Genomic DNA, 20300 nt, shown 5'->3' on the forward strand with positions numbered 1-20300 from the left:
AGCCGTGCAGTGGGATGGCACTTTGGGATTGTCATTTAGAAAGGTGACTCTGGCTGCGGAATAGAGCCTGCACCCTGACAGTGGTGTGCACCTGCTGGGGGAGAGACTTGGTGAGCAGTTTCAGTCGTCTAAACCAGCAATATGGTGGCCTGAATTGGCAAAGGAGGAATGGAGATAAGTGGGGAGAGTTGAAAAAATACGAGGTGAAATTGATAGGGCTCAGTGATGAGTTTGATGTGCTAGGTGAGGGGGAATCAAGGAAGATACTGAGGTGCTCACCCGGCGTGAGTGGTGGACGTGCATGGCAGAGCTGGACATAGAGCTGTGGCACTCAGGAGAAACATATGGGCAAAGCTTAGGAATCATAAGCGTGCAGATGCTCGGGGAGAGTGTAATGTGACAAGAAAACAGGATTCAGGACAGGGGGCGAAGACACAAAGAGGGTATAGTGGCACATACTGCATGGGCAGAAAGAAGGGGCCTGCCACCGGGGTCAGACGTTGCTGGGAGGTCCGGATGAGGTTGGCAAAAGTGTCCATTGGACTTAGCAACAAGGAGGTCCTTAGTAACTTTGGTGAGGTTTTAGAGGCACGGTGGAGGTGGTGAAGTGGGCTTCAGAGTAAAGCAAAAGTGGGGATGTAAAGACAGTTGAGACGATTCTTGGAGACATTTAGTGGTGAGGGGGAGGGGAGGGGGCGCTAGTTAGCTGGGAGGGGCTGAGGAGTTAATGGAATGCATGTGCACATAGGTTGAGAGACGCTTGAGTCTGTTTACATGAATATGAGAAGCGGGGACAAAATCGAAGTTGCTGGCTCAGGAGACACTGAAACATGTGAGTCCTCAGAGGAGAGGGGAAAGGTAATCCGGAGGCCAAGAGAAGAAAGGGGACGCCTCTCTTCCACTGTAAGGAGTGGGGCTGAGGAAAGGATCTGGGCCGGGCTAGGTAACTAAGGAGACCTAGTGGGCAGCTGGCGAGGGATGCCCGCGGGGAGGGCTCTGTTTTCCGTGTGAAGGGGGAGGAGAGGTCCTGTGCTGCAGCTAATGGCAGAAGGGGATAGAGTCGAGGTTGGCCTTAACCTCTGTGGAGAAAGAGGAGCGCTCTTTTGCGAAGCAGCATCATGGAGCCCAGAGTCTGCTGAGCGGTTTACGACAGCACCCATCCGCAGGGTATGTCTTCAGGCACAGCCAGTAGTCAGGAGCCGGATGGTTCTGTCCCAGGTGGGCAGAGGCCAGCCTGGCAAGTGAAGTAGGGATTTGGGCAAAAGAGTGGTTAAGTGGTTGGAGTGCTGTCCGTCGAGTCTGCGTGGGGTGGGAGAGGCTGTGCATTTGGGTGGAAGCTGGTAATTAGGAGGTAGAGGGAGGGAGAGGCCAGCTGTTGAGGGAAGTAGAGGAAGAGATTGGGCGAAAGTGACCGGAAAGCCAAGAAGTTGTGGTCAGACGGCAGCAAAGGTAAACGTTATTTCCGAAGCAGAACAGTTCGGCTGGCTAGGTCTAGGATGTGACCATTTGCGTGGGTGGCAGAGGCGGACTAGATGTGAATTTCCATGGAGATGAAATAGGAAGCTGATGAACTGAGAGGCTAGAGTGATGCACGAGTCCTCGCTGCCAAGGTTGAAATCACCCCCGAATTGGGCCAGAACTGGGGAAGAGCAGGGGGCTGTGACCCCTGGCTACCAAGTCTTCAGCAGTGAAGGCGTCTCTCCTTCCCAGGCGGTCTGCTGGTGTTGCTCGTGTGCGGTTTTCTACATGGAGATGGAGAAGAAGCGGCCTAGGAGTGAAATTATTTGCAAGGAGAGAGTAGGCTTTTCCTCCTTACCTTGGTCTCCGGTGCTGAGCCCAAAGCCTGGCACAGAGAAGGGCTTAATCTGTTTTCACGGAATGGATGCATGAATGAAAGTAAATTCAGGCTTCCATTTCCGTACAGCTTATAGTCTGAAGCTATCATTTTTCAGCTGTATAGCTGCCCAAGTGGTTTTTAAAGGACTCCCCAGGCTTAGGATTTCCTTAGGGACCTGGGTTTTGTTTTGTGTTGTTGTTGTTGTTGTTGTTTTGCGGTGTGAGGGCCTCTCACCGCTGTGGCCTCTCCCGTTGCGGAGCACAGGCTCCGGACGCGCAGGCTCAGCGGCCATGGCTCACGGGCCCAGTTGCTCCGCGGCACGTGGGATCTTCCCGGACCGGGGCACGAACCCGCGTCCCCTGCATGGGCAGGCGGACTCTCAACCCCTGTGCCACCAGGGAAGCCCTAGGGACCTGTTAATGTACCAAAGCTGGAAAGAGGCGGTTTGAGATGGAGTGGAGTCAGGAGGCTGGATGGAGAAAGTCTTCTGCCTCTTTGTCTTCTTCTGTCCCCGCCCCATGAAAATGGTTACTGTAAAGTGCTGTAGTACATAGAGAGATGTAAAAGTGAGATACTAAAAGTTCAGGAGAGATAATCGGCTGTTCCAGGTTGTACTATGAAAAAGCCCCCAAATTGACTACATTGGAAAACCCCTTTCCATAATGTTCCTTTTGACCTTGGATCTAGGCATTATTCAGTCCTCCTCCTGTTAGAAACTCTTTCTCTTCACATATGTGTCTCATTGTCTGTTATTTCAGTGTACGTTAACATTTCCAATAAATGTTGGAAAAACAGGGGGATTTGATATTATAAAAAATGTTGGGGGGCTTCCCTGGTGGCGCAGTGGTTGAGAATCCGCCTGCCGATGCAGGGGTCACGGGTTCGTGCCCCGGTCCGGGAGGATCCCACATGCCGCGGAGCAACTAAGCCCGTGAGCCATGGCCGCTGAGCCTGCGCGTCCGGAGCCTGTGCTCCGCAACAGGAGAGGCCACAGCAGTGAGAGGCCCGCGTACCGCAAAAAAAAAAAAAAAAATGTTGGCCATGGGCGATTATAAGCTTGTCATAAAGCTAAGCTCTGAATGTAGACTGTAGAATTTTCACTTTTAAACAGATTTGAAATTCTCAGCATTTCCTTTCTAAGCATGACTTTGCTCATCTTTGAAGACGATTTAGGTACAGCACAATTAGGGTGTATTTATCTAAATTAAGTACTAGATTCTCAAGAAAGGTAGGAGGTTTCCACGTGCAGTATGAATATAGAATGAAGAGTTCACCTTTCCTTTTATGATTGAAAACATGCGTGGTCACATTACTTAACTAGCTGTGCACTAAATGATTTCAGAATTTCCCCTTAATTTTAGATTTGCTTAGGTTGATCTTCTGGTCATTTCTGTGCCTGTAAAGCCATGATAAAGAGCTATTGTCTGTGGTACAGACAAACAAAACTTGTCCTGGCTACCTTTTCCAGCTGAAGGTCGTGTCCACTAACTCTTACTTTAATGAAAATTAATGACGTTATCTCGGTGATTGCCTGATGCCAGTGAAGAGTTGGAATTACAGATGCCTTAGAAAATATGCCATGCTACCGCCGCTAAGCACTTGGTCTGATTTTTTCCACTTCACTATCAAAGCTTCAGTATTGCAGAAACCTGAACACCACAGTTTTATCCACGGTAGAGGATTTGCTATTTAAGTCTAGAGCATCACCATTGGCCTGTAATGTCCCCAGTTTGTAATCCGTTTAATGTTGCATGACTCCATACTGCCTTTCAAGGCGTTGTGAATGAAAATTAAACTCGACAGAAAAGCAGAGACAAAGAGCAAATCTGGGTAAGAAGGATTTATAAGCCAGTTCATATGGCTGCTACCCCACTGAAAGCTATGAAGAAGAGAGAATCTAAGCTTTTTCTTTCTCCGGCTGTAGTTCTCCTGCACATCCTATAGGTTTGCAGCTTCTAAAATTAAAAATATAGCCAACTACTAAGAGCAGGAATAAAAATGCACTTAACAGAGCCCATGTATTTAGTTTATTAGTGTGTGGTGGGTTGGAGAGAGCCCAAACCGTGGGGCTAAATATACTGCAGTTGATAAATGTGACAGATATTCTGCAAACAAGAAGTATAGAACAATTTGCTTCTGTTCAGCAACTAAATCACACAGTAGAGAAATTTTTTACAGCCTGGAGTTGTCTGAATAGAGGCACAATGGCCAGACTCATCCTTACCATTGACATACCAGGTTAAAAAAAAAAAGGTGCTCCCTTCTTGGCACACGCACCTCACCTTTTGTGCCCGCACTGAAAGGTGGCAGCAGATAGGGTCTGGTCGCTATTGAAGCCTCACAGGATCCACGGTAACACTGCTTACAAATCTACAGTCTCTTGCAGACGAAGGTTCCAAGGAGGCAACAGTGTTACAGTACGCCTCCGCAGCCACCGGCTACCTCAACAGCAGGGGGACCCGAGAGGCCAGTGTAATTATTTGTCCCTTCCCCGCAAAAATCTCCTTTTCCAGTATACCATTATATTATTTCTCACGTAGGGTGGAGGCCAGGTGTCTGTTATTTCCGAATTCAAAACATCTTGAGGACGGAGCCAAACTCGTTGTCTCCACTTACATGGTTTGATGGGTATCGGTGCCCCAAGAGAGGGGTCCGGTAACAGGAGGCAGTGCTCTCCCCCAGGGGGAGCACTGTAGCCCTGTTCGAAATGTGTCCAGTACCCACGAGTTGCTCACTAAGGGAAAGAAGGGTGCGTTCTCAGTCATGGTGCTGAGGCTGTTAAGGAGGACCTTGTAGGTTCCATTCTCGGGTTATCGTTGGTTCCATTTCTAGTTGATATCCTCTTCTCCTGGAATTGGATTCCCTTGATGTGTTCTTTTTTGCACCAGGTGGTCTTTTCCGTCGGTTTCTCTTTTCTCACCCAAAGCAAATTCTACCTTGCCAGGTAGTCCTCGCCCAGCTCCTAATTCTCCTAAGATTCTTTTATTTCAAGCAGTCCCGTGCTCTTTGGTCCACCAGATATTGTTGTTGCCACAGTGTACTAACGTCTTTACTATAGCTAGGAAATACAGTTGAGATACAGAAGTGTCGAATCTCCCAGGCAAACGTCATAGGAATAGTAGTCGCTCCTAAATGAACTTTGGTTTGGGTATGCCACAGAAATATCTATAGCCGTCCACAGCAAATTTCTGGCTTTTCACCTAAGGCCAATGACATAAACTTGCTCTATTGAGGACACAGAGACAAGCGCACCTGACCACAGTTATAGTGTGATACTTAGCCTGGTCAATGGCCATGGTATTTACTTGAGTTTCTGGAGCAGAGGACACATGGGGCCAGAATGTGTCTCACTGATGGGTGCCCGAATTAAGACCTCATGAATATTAAGTATCCATGTGTATAATTAAGGTCTCTTGTATATTTCATATACCATAAACACTTTGTACTCAGTTGCCTCTGGAATATTACATAGCTCTTGGTCCTTCAGTCCCTTTCTATGTTTAATATAAACATGCTGTTCTTAGCATTTATCCACAACATATCTCATGAATCCTGCCTATGTCAAACAAACTTCTGTACTCGAAACATCTTAAAAGGTTTCACCTGTGATGTACAAACTACTTGATCATTTTAAATGGAATTGAAAATTCTCAAAAGTAAATGTATATTACATCCATATTATCAACTTAATCCAGACTTCTATGTGAAGACTTCAGTATGAAGAGAACAGGTGTCAACAATAAATCTGAATGTCTGAGTAACAACAACAACAAAATTTCTCTCTTTTCAATCTCAGGGAAGTAGGCCTACCAAATTCAACTTAGCTTTTCCGCAGTGATCCAAGCATCCTGATTTGTAGCTTTCCTCACACACTAACACTAGCTTTTTTTTTTTTTTAACACAGAATATTGTGACAGATGAGGCATATACCATATAAACTTTCTACCACGTACCCAGTACTGTTCGTAATCCTTCATCATCACAATTAATGACCATACCGTGTTCATTCAGATTATCATAAATCAGTGTTCTCCAGATATAACTGCGTAAATATTCCCACAGGGTACTTTCCAAAGCAGGTGCTTAATGACAGATGTATCCTGTGAAACAAGCACCAAAAGCCATAACCACTGTAATACTGCTCCATGGAGTCTTGGTCGCAGTCAGAACTCCCACCTCTTCACCCAGTGTGTTCGATAGATTGGCCAGCTGTCCTGCTCACTTCTTGGCTTTTTAAAAGGGCATCTGAGTCATAGCCAAGGGGGAGCATATTATTCTCTTATTTTAAGCCTCTCTCTAGGCACCAGCATTATGTTCGATTTTCCCTTTTCAACACCCATTTGGTGGCTTTCTTCCCTTCGGCAGCAGTCTTACCTTTCTTCCTTATTGTTCAATTTTCATCCAAACTCTCTCCCCCAACAAAGAGAATATCCCCCGGGTTCAGCCACTGGACTAGTCCATATTTAGCGGGTAGCAAGACAAGACGTGCCCGGGCTTCCCCTTTCCCTTCCCCTTCTCTTCCCAATTTTTGATAAGGGGTCACATTGGTTCCATACAGAAAAATGGGACTGTCCTGTCCACTAGGCAACAAAACGTGTGACGGTCAGCCCCAATTAGGCGAGGTGTGAGAAAGGGGTAATCCAGTCCATCAGTCCCTGTGGAATTCTTGCACTTACCTTTCAACTCGGTAAGGTATTGTTTGGGGATTTTGCCAGCCTTTGAGACTCTTAATTGTAGCCCCAGTCCAAGGACTACTAGTATGGCATTGAAAAAGAAACTAGTGGTAAAGTAGGGAACACCTGTAAGTTCCCCCACTTGAATTATCTTTTTAATTGTAATTGGTCTCTCAGGTGTCGCCCATTTATCAAAAAGTGCTAGTCCCCACGTTCCTTTAGTTGGAACTCTACCTGCAGGCCGGACAGGGTGAAGCTCAACGGAAGAAGGTTCTGAACTCATTTGAGCTTTTGCTCCTGCAACCGAGGAACTGAGTTTTTAGCAGACTTACCATCACTTTGCTATCCCCTTCTAATCCATTCCGTTAGCTCCTGGAGTTCAGGTTCTACCATTTCCAGTTTCCAGTAGAAAGTTGTATTACTGATAACGAATTTCAAGGCCTGCGCTACTTCAAACCAAGGGTAGCTTGGCAACCAGCATCAGTGGTTTATTTTCATCCCTGTTATTAGAATCATCTTTTTTTTTTTCCTTTGAAAATAATGCCTTACCCATATTTTCAGCTGAGAATGAGTTGGGGTCTTCTAAACAATCTCCATTCTGGCACCAGTTGCTCTGGGGATGATAGTTAAGCTCAATAGCTGACGAGGACTCAGGGAACCCACGTGACAGTCCTTACAAATCTACAGTTCATGACTTGTAGACAGGAAAAGCCCACAGTACAGCAACAACATTAAAACAAGGATATGCGTCACAACCACAGGATGCCTTCCAGCATAGGGTCTGGAGAGGCCAAGTACAAGCTCCAAGTGCCCTCTCTCTACCAGGGCCATACCAGGATGCACTTTATCTCTTGGATCAAGAGCCACCAATGTGAGCACACGCCACTTTAGAAACCAGGGAGCACTAGCTGGAGTCTCAGCCAGGATTGCTTTTAGCTGCTGGTAACCTGGACATCTTCTTCTTACCTAGCCAGTCCCAAGCCCAGTGGCCTCCCTGAGACCAGGTAAAAATGGCTAATGTTATTGCTAGCAGCAAACAACTGTGATAACCTGTAACTCATGGCCACCCATAAACACAATGCGTCCCTTCTTTTCCTTGCTTTGATCAGAGGGTCTGCATTGTGCGGCTGGTTTAGCAAAAACGTCTCTGGCCAACTTCAGCACCTCTGGAGTTAACCCTCACAGCAAAGATAAGTACAGCAAAGTGCTCGACTTGCTTGCTGGGCAAAGATTTGCCTGGCAAGTCCTTCAGCCTGAAGTGTAAGCTGCCTGTAGGATGATGTGATGTCCACAACGGCCTCCTCTTCCCGCAGACGCCTTCTGCTGCCTGGGCCGAAAAGTCAGCAGACACACAGGAGCCGTCCCGCCATTAGCCGCCCGCCCCTGTCTGCGTCTGTACTAATTAGGTTACAGGATTGTTTATATTGTTAACCTGGGGTATCCAGGTTGACCCATGGGATGAGCCCGGGGTCGTGTGGGCACCATCGGGCTTATTCTAGCCAACATTTTGGTGCTTCTTTTTTCTCCCAGTATTACTGCTAGTAGAGAATGCGGGGTGGTTTTCTTTTCTTTTTCTGTACAGCCTGTAAGGACACCTGCCGCCCACCTTTTCTGCTTTTCAGTACATACCTCCGTATGTCCTGCCATAATACCCAGAGCAGGTCTCCTCCTGTCCAGTCTCAGTTTTCCCAACTGCAAAACGATTCTAAAGGTGCTTCTGAGTTCTCAAAGCCTAGGATTCTGTAAAAGACCAAAAAAAAAAAAAAAAAAAAAAAATCCATCTGAGCTCCTCACTTATGGCATATGAGGAAAAGAACAGAGTTAGCATTTGAACCTAGGATGTTGAGAGGATGATTAGGCACAGCCAGCACCTCAGGAATCACCCACCCCATCCCATCCCCTTCCTTTCCTGCTTTTCGTGCTGAGCAGAGAGGATCCTGGAGAGCCGGTCGTTTTTTGTCTTGTCCCCCCCTCTTTCACCCCACACCCCTGGTGCATGAGGCGAGCCACCAGATGCTCTCTATTCTTCAGTGGCGTCAAAACCTATAGCATCTTCTACTGTCAAAATAATTTTTGAAAGAGAGGGTCTGTTAGAACATACTTGGGTTTTTATATAGCTTTAAAATGCATTCCCTGGTGGATACACTAAAGGAGAGAGAGATTTTCTCCTAAATGGAAATTCCTAGCTTGAGGTAAAAGGGTAGTTTTACAAAATTGTGTCTGCTGGTTGCTTGTTGAGGCTTCTGGGAGCAGCTAATCATTATGTTTAATGTTTCATCGAAGAATCGTAATGTATTCTTTAAGATGCTCATTTTGAACAGTTAAGTGTATGTTTGTGGGGCGATTACCTCGTCCCTATTGATTTTCTCACCTCTTTTCAAGTCCATAGTATCGGCTATATACACCTAAATAGGAGTCTTTTACAAATTGTTGCGTGATAGTGGAGTTCTGTTTGATATGTTTGCTTTGGGAAAATGAGTTCTCCAGTCTTCTGTGATGGATCATTCTTGTGTTTAACCACATTTGGTTCTAGCAGAGCGCACTGCGCAGTATTTCTCTCCCAACTATGTCACCTCCCGCTCCTGTTATTTCAGAGCAATTGCTTTGAGCCCCTCTGGAGCTATTTATGCTCCCAATTTCCTATTCTGTGTGTTACCCATTCACCTGTACGAAGAGAAGAGTAGGCCCAATAAAAAATTCATGCCATTTTGCTGTTGGTTATTTGTTGCCATCACACGGGGAAATTAGACTCTTCATACGAAAGTGAGTCTAAAAATTCTCACTTGTTAGTTCTTATATCCTTGGATATAAAGCAAAATATTTATAATAATTACAGCAAAGTAACACACGGAAAATACTAGAAAAACTTGGAACCACACATCACTTCCTTCCATATGTAAAGAAACACGTTGGGAATATTGGTGTTGGAGGGAATCTGCTCCCCTCTTCTGCTAATGCAGATGGGCTGCTGCATTCCTAAACGTTCTCATTACCTACACCTGAAAACGTGTCCTCGGAGAAAGTCAGGCACACAGCAGAGAGGATGAAAGTTGGAGTCTTTAGTCTCTGCATGTGTCTCTGGTCTCCCATACAGTCCCCACTCGGCCTTCCCCTCCTCCTGTCCCCCTGCCTGCTTGTGTTGTTATGTTTCTAAATTCTTTATTCTTTTTCCTTCCTACCTCCCTTTCAAATCAAGTTACATTCCTTTCTGCCACTTGAAACAAAGTCTTGGCTTCAATGTAAAGAGGTCATTCCTTTATCTTTCCAGTATTTTTAAGCAAAAGGAGTGGGGGCTTGGCTTTGATAGGTTGAGTGCTCGCCCAGGGTATTTTAAGGAAACTGGTCCGTGGAAGCAGAGAGGTTTACTCACTGGGATGAAAGACAAAGGAAAAAAAAAAAACAAAACTCCTGCTTCCACCCCCGGGCCTCCTTCATGCTTCCAGGGAAACTTCAAAAGATTACTATTTTCCTTTTTGAAAAGAGGAAAACATGCACTACAGAGGTATTAACCTACATAGGTATTAACCCCCATTTGGGGGGTTCGTCCTTAACATTTAATTAGAAGTAGCCACAAATAGTAACTAGTAAAATGCATTAAAGCCTTAAATTTGCATCTGTTTAGTATGGGGCAAGCTGTTTACTGATTGGGATGGTGGTGTTTATCTGCAGTTACATTTAGAATTGTGTTGCCTCCCCCCCCTGGATACGTGAGAGATTTACTTAATTACCATTGATTCTTGCTCTCAAAGGGCTGAGAATTCAGACCAGAGCTTGGGTGTATAAGGTGTTATAAAAGCAATGTTGTTGCATTTCCAATTTGGCTAATAAATTGGCTTCACAGAAAAGCATCTTTCTGTGACACTTGGGAGTAAAGCTTACGATTTGCTGATGTTGGGCAGTGTTGAGGCTTCACTTTTGATAAATGTTTGTCTTTCAGTGTATGATTAAATACCACCTCAGATCACGGGAGCCTCCACCCACCCCCCAAACTTACAAAGTTCTTAGCGGACTTGAAAAGTACGTTGTAGACTGTAATTTGAAGGTGAAAGGAGAGACAAGTGCGCTTTGTATCTGAAAACTGGATAGATGATGCATTTATTTTAGCTTGCCCATAGAAAATTTTTGTGAAGTTGATGATTTTTTTCACCTAGTGTTAACGTAGCACAGAGATTAGGAGGTGACTGATATTTCAAGGAGGAAAACGCTTAAGGATTATAAATGCATAGCTGGAAATAAGAGTTTACACGACCCTAACCATGCAGATTAATCAAACTGACCTTCTCTAGTACTAATACAAGAAAGTATTCTCAGAAACTCTTTGAAAATCTCTAGTAAAACAGTTTTTTTTTCTTTCTAATTCAGGTGGAAATGACTCTGTTCCTGCAGAACACTCTGGGTCCCCTTAACGCTCAAATATTTCCTAATGGTTTAGGAACGGGAACTGTCTCTTCTATCCACATCTTCACCCAGTGCCAGTGGGACTTAAGGACAGCCTTAGAGCTTGAATACTCATCACACTTATCAAACTTAGAGCTGAGGGGTGAAAAGAAAACACTTTAATAAAAGAGGGTAGGGTTCGGGTTTGCTGTTTACTAAAAGGGTACAAGCCACTCCTACCAGCATTGTCAAGAAGAAAAACAGCGAAAGAAGGATTTTCCCCTTTGAATCACCTATGATTTTATGTGGCTCTTGCAGTGGATCTCTTGAGCCTGTCAGCTGCATGCGATGCCCTGGACCAGCACAACCTCAAGCAAAATGACCAGCCCATGGACATCCTGCAGATCATTAATTGTTTGACCACTATTTATGATCGCCTGGAGCAAGAGCACAACAATCTCGTCAACGTCCCTCTCTGCGTGGATATGTGTCTCAATTGGCTGCTGAACGTTTATGACACGTACGTATAGCACGCTTTCTCCAGACTGTACCACTGGAGGCTTAGTTTACGGAACAGTGACGGTGTAATTAGCATCACAACAGGGCTCCAGTCCAGAAATACGGTCCCCAGGTGGAAAGTTTCATGAAGCCGTGTGACCTAATGCTATCCCCGTGATTAATCATTTTTGCACTTCAGGGAACTGAAAAAAATATTTTGATAAGCTAGGAGGTAAGAACTAGAACATGGAATGCTCTCAGGTTAGAAAACCAACCAAACCCTGAGATACTCATTTTGCAAACAGTAGAATGAGCCAGTGTTTAGCCATTCGTTCTTTCCCTTCCCTGCCTGTGAATTTTGAATTCCTCCGTCCTCTTCAGGGGTGGCTCCCTCTCACCGGCAGAAAGGGACGTGCTCCTGGAGATGCTGGCACCCCCATCACCAGCTCTGAATAGTGTTAGCTGATACTCGAGAGACTTTTGCAGAAGAGTGTAAATTGATAAGCCAAAAAAAAAAAAAGAGAGAAAACAAGCCCTAATGCGGCAAGTCCAGATCCTCAAACTCGGGAAGTCTTTTTTTTTTTTTTTTTTTTAAAATAAGGATTTACGAAGTTTCAATTTGGCACCTCCATTCATCCCTCTCTTAGAAAACACTCTTATTTCTTTTGGATTGCACATAGGAGAGCTCCCCACTTTTGTCTTGAGCTAATGAAGACAATTTGAGGAAGGTAGCAGAACGAATTGGTGTTAATCTCAACTGAATTCTTCTTAGACATCAAAATTACTATACGCCTGATTTCACATGTCAACAAGAACGTATTCGGCATTTGGAAATCTGGGAAGGTCTTCTGAAAGGAGTTGCATAGCAGCTATTTGCTTTTGCCTTCGGTGTAGATTTCTGCCACCTCCTGGATATAAATGTATACCTTTTTTTCCTTTGTTATTTTGATAAGGTATTGCTTTTTAAGTTGCAAGACCACCTGGCTATTGAATTCTCATCATTACCTACCAAGCTCTGGATCATGTTGGATTTTAATTACAGATTATCCTTAGATTTGCTTTGATAAGGGTTTCTATTCAGGTCTTCCCTCAGATACATTTTGGCACCATTCTTCTTGCAGATGATGTACGAATGGATTCTGCGTGTATAACTTCCCTTCTCTATGCCTGAAAATTATCTGGGGTCAATTTTAACTCCTTGAAGACCTGAGTTAGTATATAAAGTTTCTTAAACTTTGATTTGCCATTTTAAAGAGGGAAAAAGATAAAATCTTCCAGTGATAGTACTTTTGTTAACGTAGTAGGACCCAGGATTTCTGTTTGACTAATGGATTTAGTGAATTGTACCAGTTGAAAGCTGAGCATATTGTTCACCAAAAATAACCACTCTTGGGACCTATCCTTTGCAGTTATTCTGCAGACTTTTTTTTTAACCGACATATATGGTTCCGTTGTTTTTCATAACAAAATAAAAGCTGAAAATCATCAAAAGACATTTTCTACAAAATGAAAAACTTTTCATTCTTTTAATTTTTTCCCATGGGCAAAATGAACTTGTTAATGAATTTGTCATGTGGAATGGTTTATGTGTAAAGTGAAAGCATACTTATGTTAAAACATTGCTATAGCAATAGGTTATTTTTAAATTGCTCTTTAAGATCATCTATTCAAAAGCTCTCTAATAGACTGTATCATATTTTTCTTATAGGGATAAACGTTCATATTTTATACCGTGTGTTTTGTGACCTGAAGTGATTAATTTTCTTCTCAGTAAGGGGTAATCTGATGAAAATCTAAATGAGTGTTAAGAGGGCAGAGCAGTCAGTTGCTGGTATTTTTTGGCTTCAGTAACTGAAGTAGGTGATTTTCTTAGCACATAGTAGTATTTCTTCCCCTTATCGACATAAACCCAGGTGGCTCTCCATGGTTGAATAAAAGGATGGTTTTCTTATTTTTATGTAGAGAAACCCTTAACCATTCACGTAAGGGCTTTTAAGAATGGAAAACTTGGTAAATGTTCAGTGGTCGAGTTGGTCAGACTCCCATCGCATTCGGGGTCATCAGCCAAATAGGTAACAAACTCAGAAACATTCTTAATGATCTTAATAAAACAATGGTCAGTAGAGTTTCCATATCCAAGGTTTGTTCTCTTAACTAAGAAGTGTTTATCGTTCCGTAAAGTGTCAGTAATTGTTTTCTGCTTTGATTATTCATAACAGGGGACGAACAGGGAGGATCCGGGTCCTGTCTTTTAAAACTGGCATCATTTCTCTGTGTAAAGCACATTTGGAAGACAAGTACAGATGTAAGTCATGTATATTAACTCAGTATTCTTTTATGACTGTCGGCTAATGACCCCAGTTCTAGATGGGGAATAACATGGTGTTCTTATCTGACAGCAGGTTCCTTCTGTAAGACGTAGAACTACTTGCAGACTGTCAGAAAACTTGATCTGTGCCGCTCCCTGTCAGATGTTAAACAGTAGTTATTTAAATAGAGAATGAGGATAAACGGCTCCAGTCTGAGTATTATTTTACGTTACATTGACTGTGTCTGAGTAAAGCACACGTTCCTCGCGGATAAAGTCCGATTTCCTAACCCCTTGGTCTAAGTCAGAAAAACGAATGTGAAGGTTTAATCTGTGCGCCTTGCCTCGTCTTTGGATTCTTATTTAAAGGGTACTATCTGGCATTCATGTTCAAGAAACCTTGTTTATTTTACAGTCATCTTACTGCGAGTTGTACTGACATACCCAATTCTGTGATGTGATTAACATTTTATTATTTGAGAGACGGCTTGCCATTTCTTACAGGGTAAATAACACCTTCCAGAATTTCCTTTTCATTAGCTATTGGGCTCTTGTGCCTAAAATTTGTAAATCCAAATTAAAAGCAAATGCTGGAGGAGGGACAGTCGAGATGACTAAGCAACCATTCACTCCCATTGTGAAGGAATGTACTTGTTTTTCCCCTTTAACTGCTCGTGAGAAATCTTTTCGGTAGGAATATTAAACAAACCTAGTGTATCGGGCTTCCCTGGTGGCGCAGTGGTTGAGAATCCGCCTGCCGATGCAGGAGACACGGGTTCGTGCCCCAGTCCGGGAAGATCCCACATGCCGCGGAGCAACTAAGCCCGTGAGCCATGGCCGCTAGGCCTGCGCATCCGGAGCCTGTGCTCCGCAATGGGAGAGGCCACAACAGTGAGAGGCCCGCATACCGCAAAAAAAAAAAAAAAAAAACCTAGTGTATCTTGTCTTTTCTCTTTTCCCCGAAGGCCTAGCCACACAGGGATGTGGAGATGTGCTGAGCTTAAGGACGGGCTCTCACTTTTATATAGTTTCCACTTGAGTTTTCTCATCCTAAGAACCCAAGGAAAAAGAACAGAACAGCTTTGGCTAGCCATTTGAAAATGTGTTTTGGATAAAACCGAATATTTCTGTGGGCTTTCGTCCTTTAAATATTGTAGTTACTCGTGATAGGTATAGCACCAGCACGTCGTACTACTAACTTTTGATTCATCAAGGAAGCTTCCAGTTTGTGTTTCAAGTAACTACTGAGAGGGAACGGGTTTGAGGTTGGCGGAACAAAAATGTTAACTTCCAGCTGGGGTGTTTGAAGATAAGTCATAGTTCTGAACTTAACGTGTGTGTACTAGAGAGACGAGGAAATGCTGTGAGACCTCAGCGTTGTTACTGCCATCTTAAATATCCCGTTAAAACATTTAATTTCTTAGAGTTTAAAGTGTGCTTATGAGTAGGAAAATCTTCCGTGGATTTACTTTTGGGGCAGCTTTTATTTGAATACAAGGTAGGATGAAAATAATTTTATTTCTGAGAACAAGACATGTTGCAAGTGTTTGGTACGTTCGTTCATTCCGTGAATGCACGTATGTCGGGCACCTGCTATCCTCTAGGTGCTGCTCTTCTACTCCACACATTTCCGGCGCACAGTTGACCAAGATATGGTCCCAACCTTGAGGGGATATCATTCTTCAGCCAAAAAGACACATATTAAATCAGTGACAGTGTAACGTGATAGGAGCTAATTACGAACATGTACAGCATTCTGTGGGAACGTGTACGAGAAACTCAGTGATCGTATGGCTTCATAAAGAAGTCCCAATTTTGATACATTTTGGAATCGGATGTCCAAAGGGGATGGTGCTTTGGGCCCGTTCTGTGTTTCTTAAGGCTAAAACATTTATTTTATGATGGTGGTCATGTCCTATATGTAAAATATTTTCCAAAGGATTATGTTCTGGCTTAGGAAAAACTCACGTGTCAGACCTATATGGAAGCTCTCATTATTTGCAGGGCTGTAGTTTATTTAAAAGTTGTCACACTTCATATATACACAGTGATGATTCACTTGATCCATAAAAATAATAAATGTGCAGATTGGTGTACAGTAGAAGTACACTGTGGGAATATTGGCTACTCTTGAGAATTGGTGCTGGAATTGAGTTGGTCCTGAGATTCTGCTAACATCTACTTGGTTCTGCTTTTTGATGGTTGCAATTCTCTTTTTCCTGTTGTAGACCTTTTCAAGCAAGTGGCCAGTTCAACGGGATTTTGTGACCAGCGCAGACTCGGCCTCCTTCTGCATGATTCTATCCAAATCCCAAGACAGTTGGGTGAAGTCGCATCCTTTGGGGGCAGTAACATTGAGCCAAGTGTCAGGAGCTGCTTCCAATTTGTAAGTTATTCACCTTCTTAAGTAACATACTTTTTCTTTTGTATTTTACAAATTAATATAAAAACCCACAGAACTGTAGTTTCTCACATTAGCTCTTCCGTAGGCAGGTAGGTAAGGGATTTTTGATATTTGAAATCTCTGTAGGCAGTGGCTTCCGGAACTGTGGGTTTGGGGAGAGAGGACAGTGCAAAGGAGGGGAAAGAAATCTGCGTCCGCAGCCAGAACCCCACAGTTCCTAAGATGTTGGGAGAGAAGGGAGTCTGCGTGGTTGAGCGAGGGAGGAAATAAATCTCCAGCCAGAGAAATCCTTTGTAAAAGAGAAAATGACCTTTGTCTGTGAGTGTCTTAGTCTCTTAGTTTTTTTTTTTTCCTAACCTAATTCTGTCATCGTAGCCTTCTTTTCAGTAGCTGTTGGTAAATACTTGACACAGCTATCTTTTTCAAAAAAAAAAATATATATATTTATTTATTTTTGGCAGCATTGGGTCTTCGTTGCTGAGCACGGGCTTTGGTAGTTGTGGCTCACGGGCTCTAGAGCGCAGGCTCAGTAGTTGTGGCACACAGGCTTAGTTGCTCTGCGGCATGTGGGATCCTCCAGACCATGGCTCGAACCCGTGTCCCCTGCATTGGCAGGCGGCTTCGTAACCACTGTGCCACCAGGGAAGTCCCTAAACTTTTCCTTTATTTTAAAAAAAAAAAATTTTTTTTTAACATCTTTATTTGCGTATAACTGTTTTACAATAGTGTGTTAGTTTCTCCTTTACAACAAAGTGAATCAGTTATACATATACATATGTTCCCATATCTCTTCCCTCTTGTGTCTCCTTCCCTCCCACCCTCCCTATCCCACTCCTCTAGGTGGTCACAAAGCACAGAGGTGAACTCCCTGTGCTATGCTGCAGCTTCCCACTAGCTATCTATTTTACATTTGGTAGTGTGTATATGTCCATGCCACTGTCTCACATCGTCACCGCTTACCCTTCCCCCTCCCCATATCCTCAAGTCCATGCTCTAGTAGGTCCATGTTTTATTCCCATCCTACCACTAATCTCTTCATGACATTTTTTTTTTTAGATTCCATATATATGTGTTAGCATACAGTATTTGTTTTTATCCTTCTAACTTACTTCACTCTGTATGACAGACTCCAGGTCTATCCACCTCATTACAAATAACTCAGTTTCATTTCTTTTTATGGCTGAGTAATATTCCATTGTATATATGTGCCACATCTTCTTTATCCATTCATCTGTTGATGGACACTTAGGTTGCTTCCATGCCCTGGCTATCGTAAATAGAGCTGCAGTGAACATTTTGGTACATGACTCGTTTTGAATTATGGTTTTCTCAGGGTATATACCCAGGAGTGGGATTGCTGGGTCATATGGTAGTTCTATTTGTAGTTTTTTAAGGAACCTCCATACTGTTCTCCATAGTGGCTGTATCCATTTACATTCCCACCAGCAGTGCAAGAGTGTTCCCTTTTCTCCACACCCTCTCCAGCATTTATTGTTTCTAGAGTTTTTGATGATGGCCAATCTGACCGGTGTGAGATGATATCTCATTGCAGTTTCGATTTGCATTTCTCTAATGATTAATGATGTTGAGCAATCTTTCATGTGTTTGTTGGCAATCTGTATATCTTCTTTAGAGAAATGTCTATTTAGTTCTTCTGCCCATTTTTGGATTGGTTTGTTTGTTTTTTTGTTATTGAGCTGCCTGAGTTGCTTATAAATTTTGGAGATTAATCCTTTGTCAGTTGCTTCATTTGCAAATATTTTCTCCCATTCTGAGGGTTGTCTTTTGGTCTTGTTTATGGTATCCTTTGCTGTGCAAAAGCTTTTAAGTTTCATTAGATCCCATTTGTTTATTTTGGGTTTTATTTCCATTTCTCTAGGAGATGGGTCAAAAAGGATCTTGCTGTGATGTATGTCATAGAGTGTTCTGCCTATGTTTTCCTCTAAGAGTTTGATAGTGTCTGGCCTTACATTTAGGTCTTTAACCCATTTTGAGTTTATTTTTGTGTGTGGTGTTAGGGAGCGTTCTAATTTCATACTTCTACAGGTAGCTGTCCAGTTTTCCCAGCACCACTTATTGAAGAGGCTGTCTTTTCTCCACTGTGTATCCTTCCCTCCTTTATCAAAGATAAGGTGACCATATGTGTGTGGGATTATCTCTGGGCTTTCTATCCTGTTCCCTTGATCTATATTTCTGTTTTTGTGCCAGAGCTTTTCCTTTTGTAACTTTGACATTCCTCTACTCTTCCAAGGCCTGGATGGTGACTTCGCATAGGCTTACGACCAGGTCGGAGGTTTGTACTCTCTGCTAATGTCTGTCACTAGCTGCACACACTCCTGTCCATTCTCTTTCGTATCCTGCCCCGGTGCCTTTTCCCCACCATAATCAGTATCCCCAGAAATACCCTCTTCCTCCCAAGTGCCTCAGCACTCAGTTGATAGCCATTTAGTTTGTTTCTCTTTTTTGGTAAGATAGATGATGTTGCAGTGAACATCTTTATGCAGTTAGCTCTTTTTTTTGATGCAAGTTTTTCCCTTAGGATAAATTCTCAGAAATGGGATTACCAGATATGAACAGTTCTGTGGCTTTTGATACATGTTACCAGATGGCTTTTTGTCAAAAGTTGGTTGTAGTACGACCAGCACTGGAGGAATGAGCTATTTGGAGTGTTACACTATTCACAGTGTTCTTATGTTGTTTTTCAAATGCTAAGAACTGTTTTTCTTGTATGGGGTTTCTCGATCCGTCCGTGCTAATCTCATTACCGATAGAACTAGGTGTACACATAACTGGGTTAGACCTGTATGTAGTCTGACCACAGACTAGGATAAAACCATAGAAGGCCTTCTGGGCAGAACATTGTGAATATTTAGATATTTAGAGCAGTTTTAGCATTCAGTTAATAGTTCACTGGGCAGAGTAAATAAATGCACACTTAATAAGTCCACTTAATGTAGCATTGGATATACTGTTTGGATTGTTTTGCCAAAATTATGGCAAATTGGCTATAAAAGTAAAATAGATGTGGAGAAATAAATGCATTTTTTCACCTCATACTCAAATCTCCCAAAACGTGAACAGACTGTCACTTCCTCTGGGTTTTTTCTTGCATGTTCCTGCATTAACATTTCTACTCCAGAACGTAGACACAAGTAACTTTCACACAGTGAATATTAATGGCCACAAATAGTCCACATCCATTTTTTTTTTCAAAATCCTATTATAAAACAACTTGCAGTGACTTAATTTTTCTTCCGAAGCATTTTCTCTTTAGGCAAGTTTCAGTGACTTTTTACTTTCTACTTGTGAAACCACACACACACACACACACACACACACACACACACACACACACACGTGCTCGCATATGCATATATACACAGTTGTGTGTGTCTTGTGACTGAGGTTGAGAGTATCGGTCAGAGCGCGAACCTGCCGACGGCCATCTCTGTTGAGAGATGGTTCCTGCCACAAAGTCAGGCGGGCTGGCCTCAGGGCCACTGGAGCCGTTGTCCTGTCACCTCGTGGAACTGATGGTGCTGCAGCCACCATCACCCTCACTGCAGACTCTGGCTCTCTCTTTCTTTTTTTTTTTTTTTTTTTTTTTTTTTTTTTTTTTTTAATGTATCTGACATATAACATGGTGTAAATTTAAGGTGTACAACATGTTGATTTGATGCATTTATATATTGTAATATGATTGCCACTGTAACAGTGGTTAGCGCCATCACATGTAATTACCATTTTCTCTTTTGTGGTGGGAATAAGTAAGCTCTAGCCTCTTGAACTTGGTTGTTGGGACAAGGGGCTGCTGAACAGAAACTCTACTTTCCGTCGTGCCGTCCTCTAATCAGGCGCCAGGTCTGTTCCACGACAGCCTGTCGCATTCTCTTGTGGGATGCTTGCCTCCTTCACTCACCTGCTTCCTCTTGTTTCGCTCCGTCCCTGTCCCTGTAACAGCGACACTCTCTTCTCAGCATCAGAACGTTGAACTCAGTCCACTACCTGATCGCACAGTGATTGAACGCATCCTGGCTAGCCCGTCTCCAAGCTCTCAGAAAGGTCTTTTGTGAGTCTGGGGGGAAAAATCCATCAAGATATGAACAGTGGTAACAAGACGGGGTTTTTTTTCCCTACTCTTTTGTATTTTCCAGATTTTCTTCTTTGAAAATTTAGAACTAGGAAAACAAATTAGTAAAGTGC

General features: G+C 43.2%; 1 protein-coding gene across 23 annotated transcripts in view; it reads left to right on the forward strand.

Moving 5' to 3' along the window:
• Positions 1-20300, forward strand: part of DMD (dystrophin) — a 2551447-nt gene that overhangs the window by 2438894 nt on the left and 92253 nt on the right. For all 23 annotated transcript variants that reach the window (XM_067023689.1, XM_067023685.1, XM_067023692.1 and 20 more), the window contains 3 exons: positions 11206-11407; positions 13605-13690; positions 15922-16079. In XM_067023689.1, the coding sequence (XP_066879790.1) occupies positions 11206-11407; positions 13605-13690; positions 15922-16079 (446 nt within the window). The remainder of the gene's footprint in view (positions 1-11205; positions 11408-13604; positions 13691-15921; positions 16080-20300) is intronic.

This window comes from Kogia breviceps, chromosome X (assembly GCF_026419965.1).
Source record: "Kogia breviceps isolate mKogBre1 chromosome X, mKogBre1 haplotype 1, whole genome shotgun sequence".
Taxonomy (NCBI): domain Eukaryota; kingdom Metazoa; phylum Chordata; class Mammalia; order Artiodactyla; family Physeteridae; genus Kogia; species Kogia breviceps.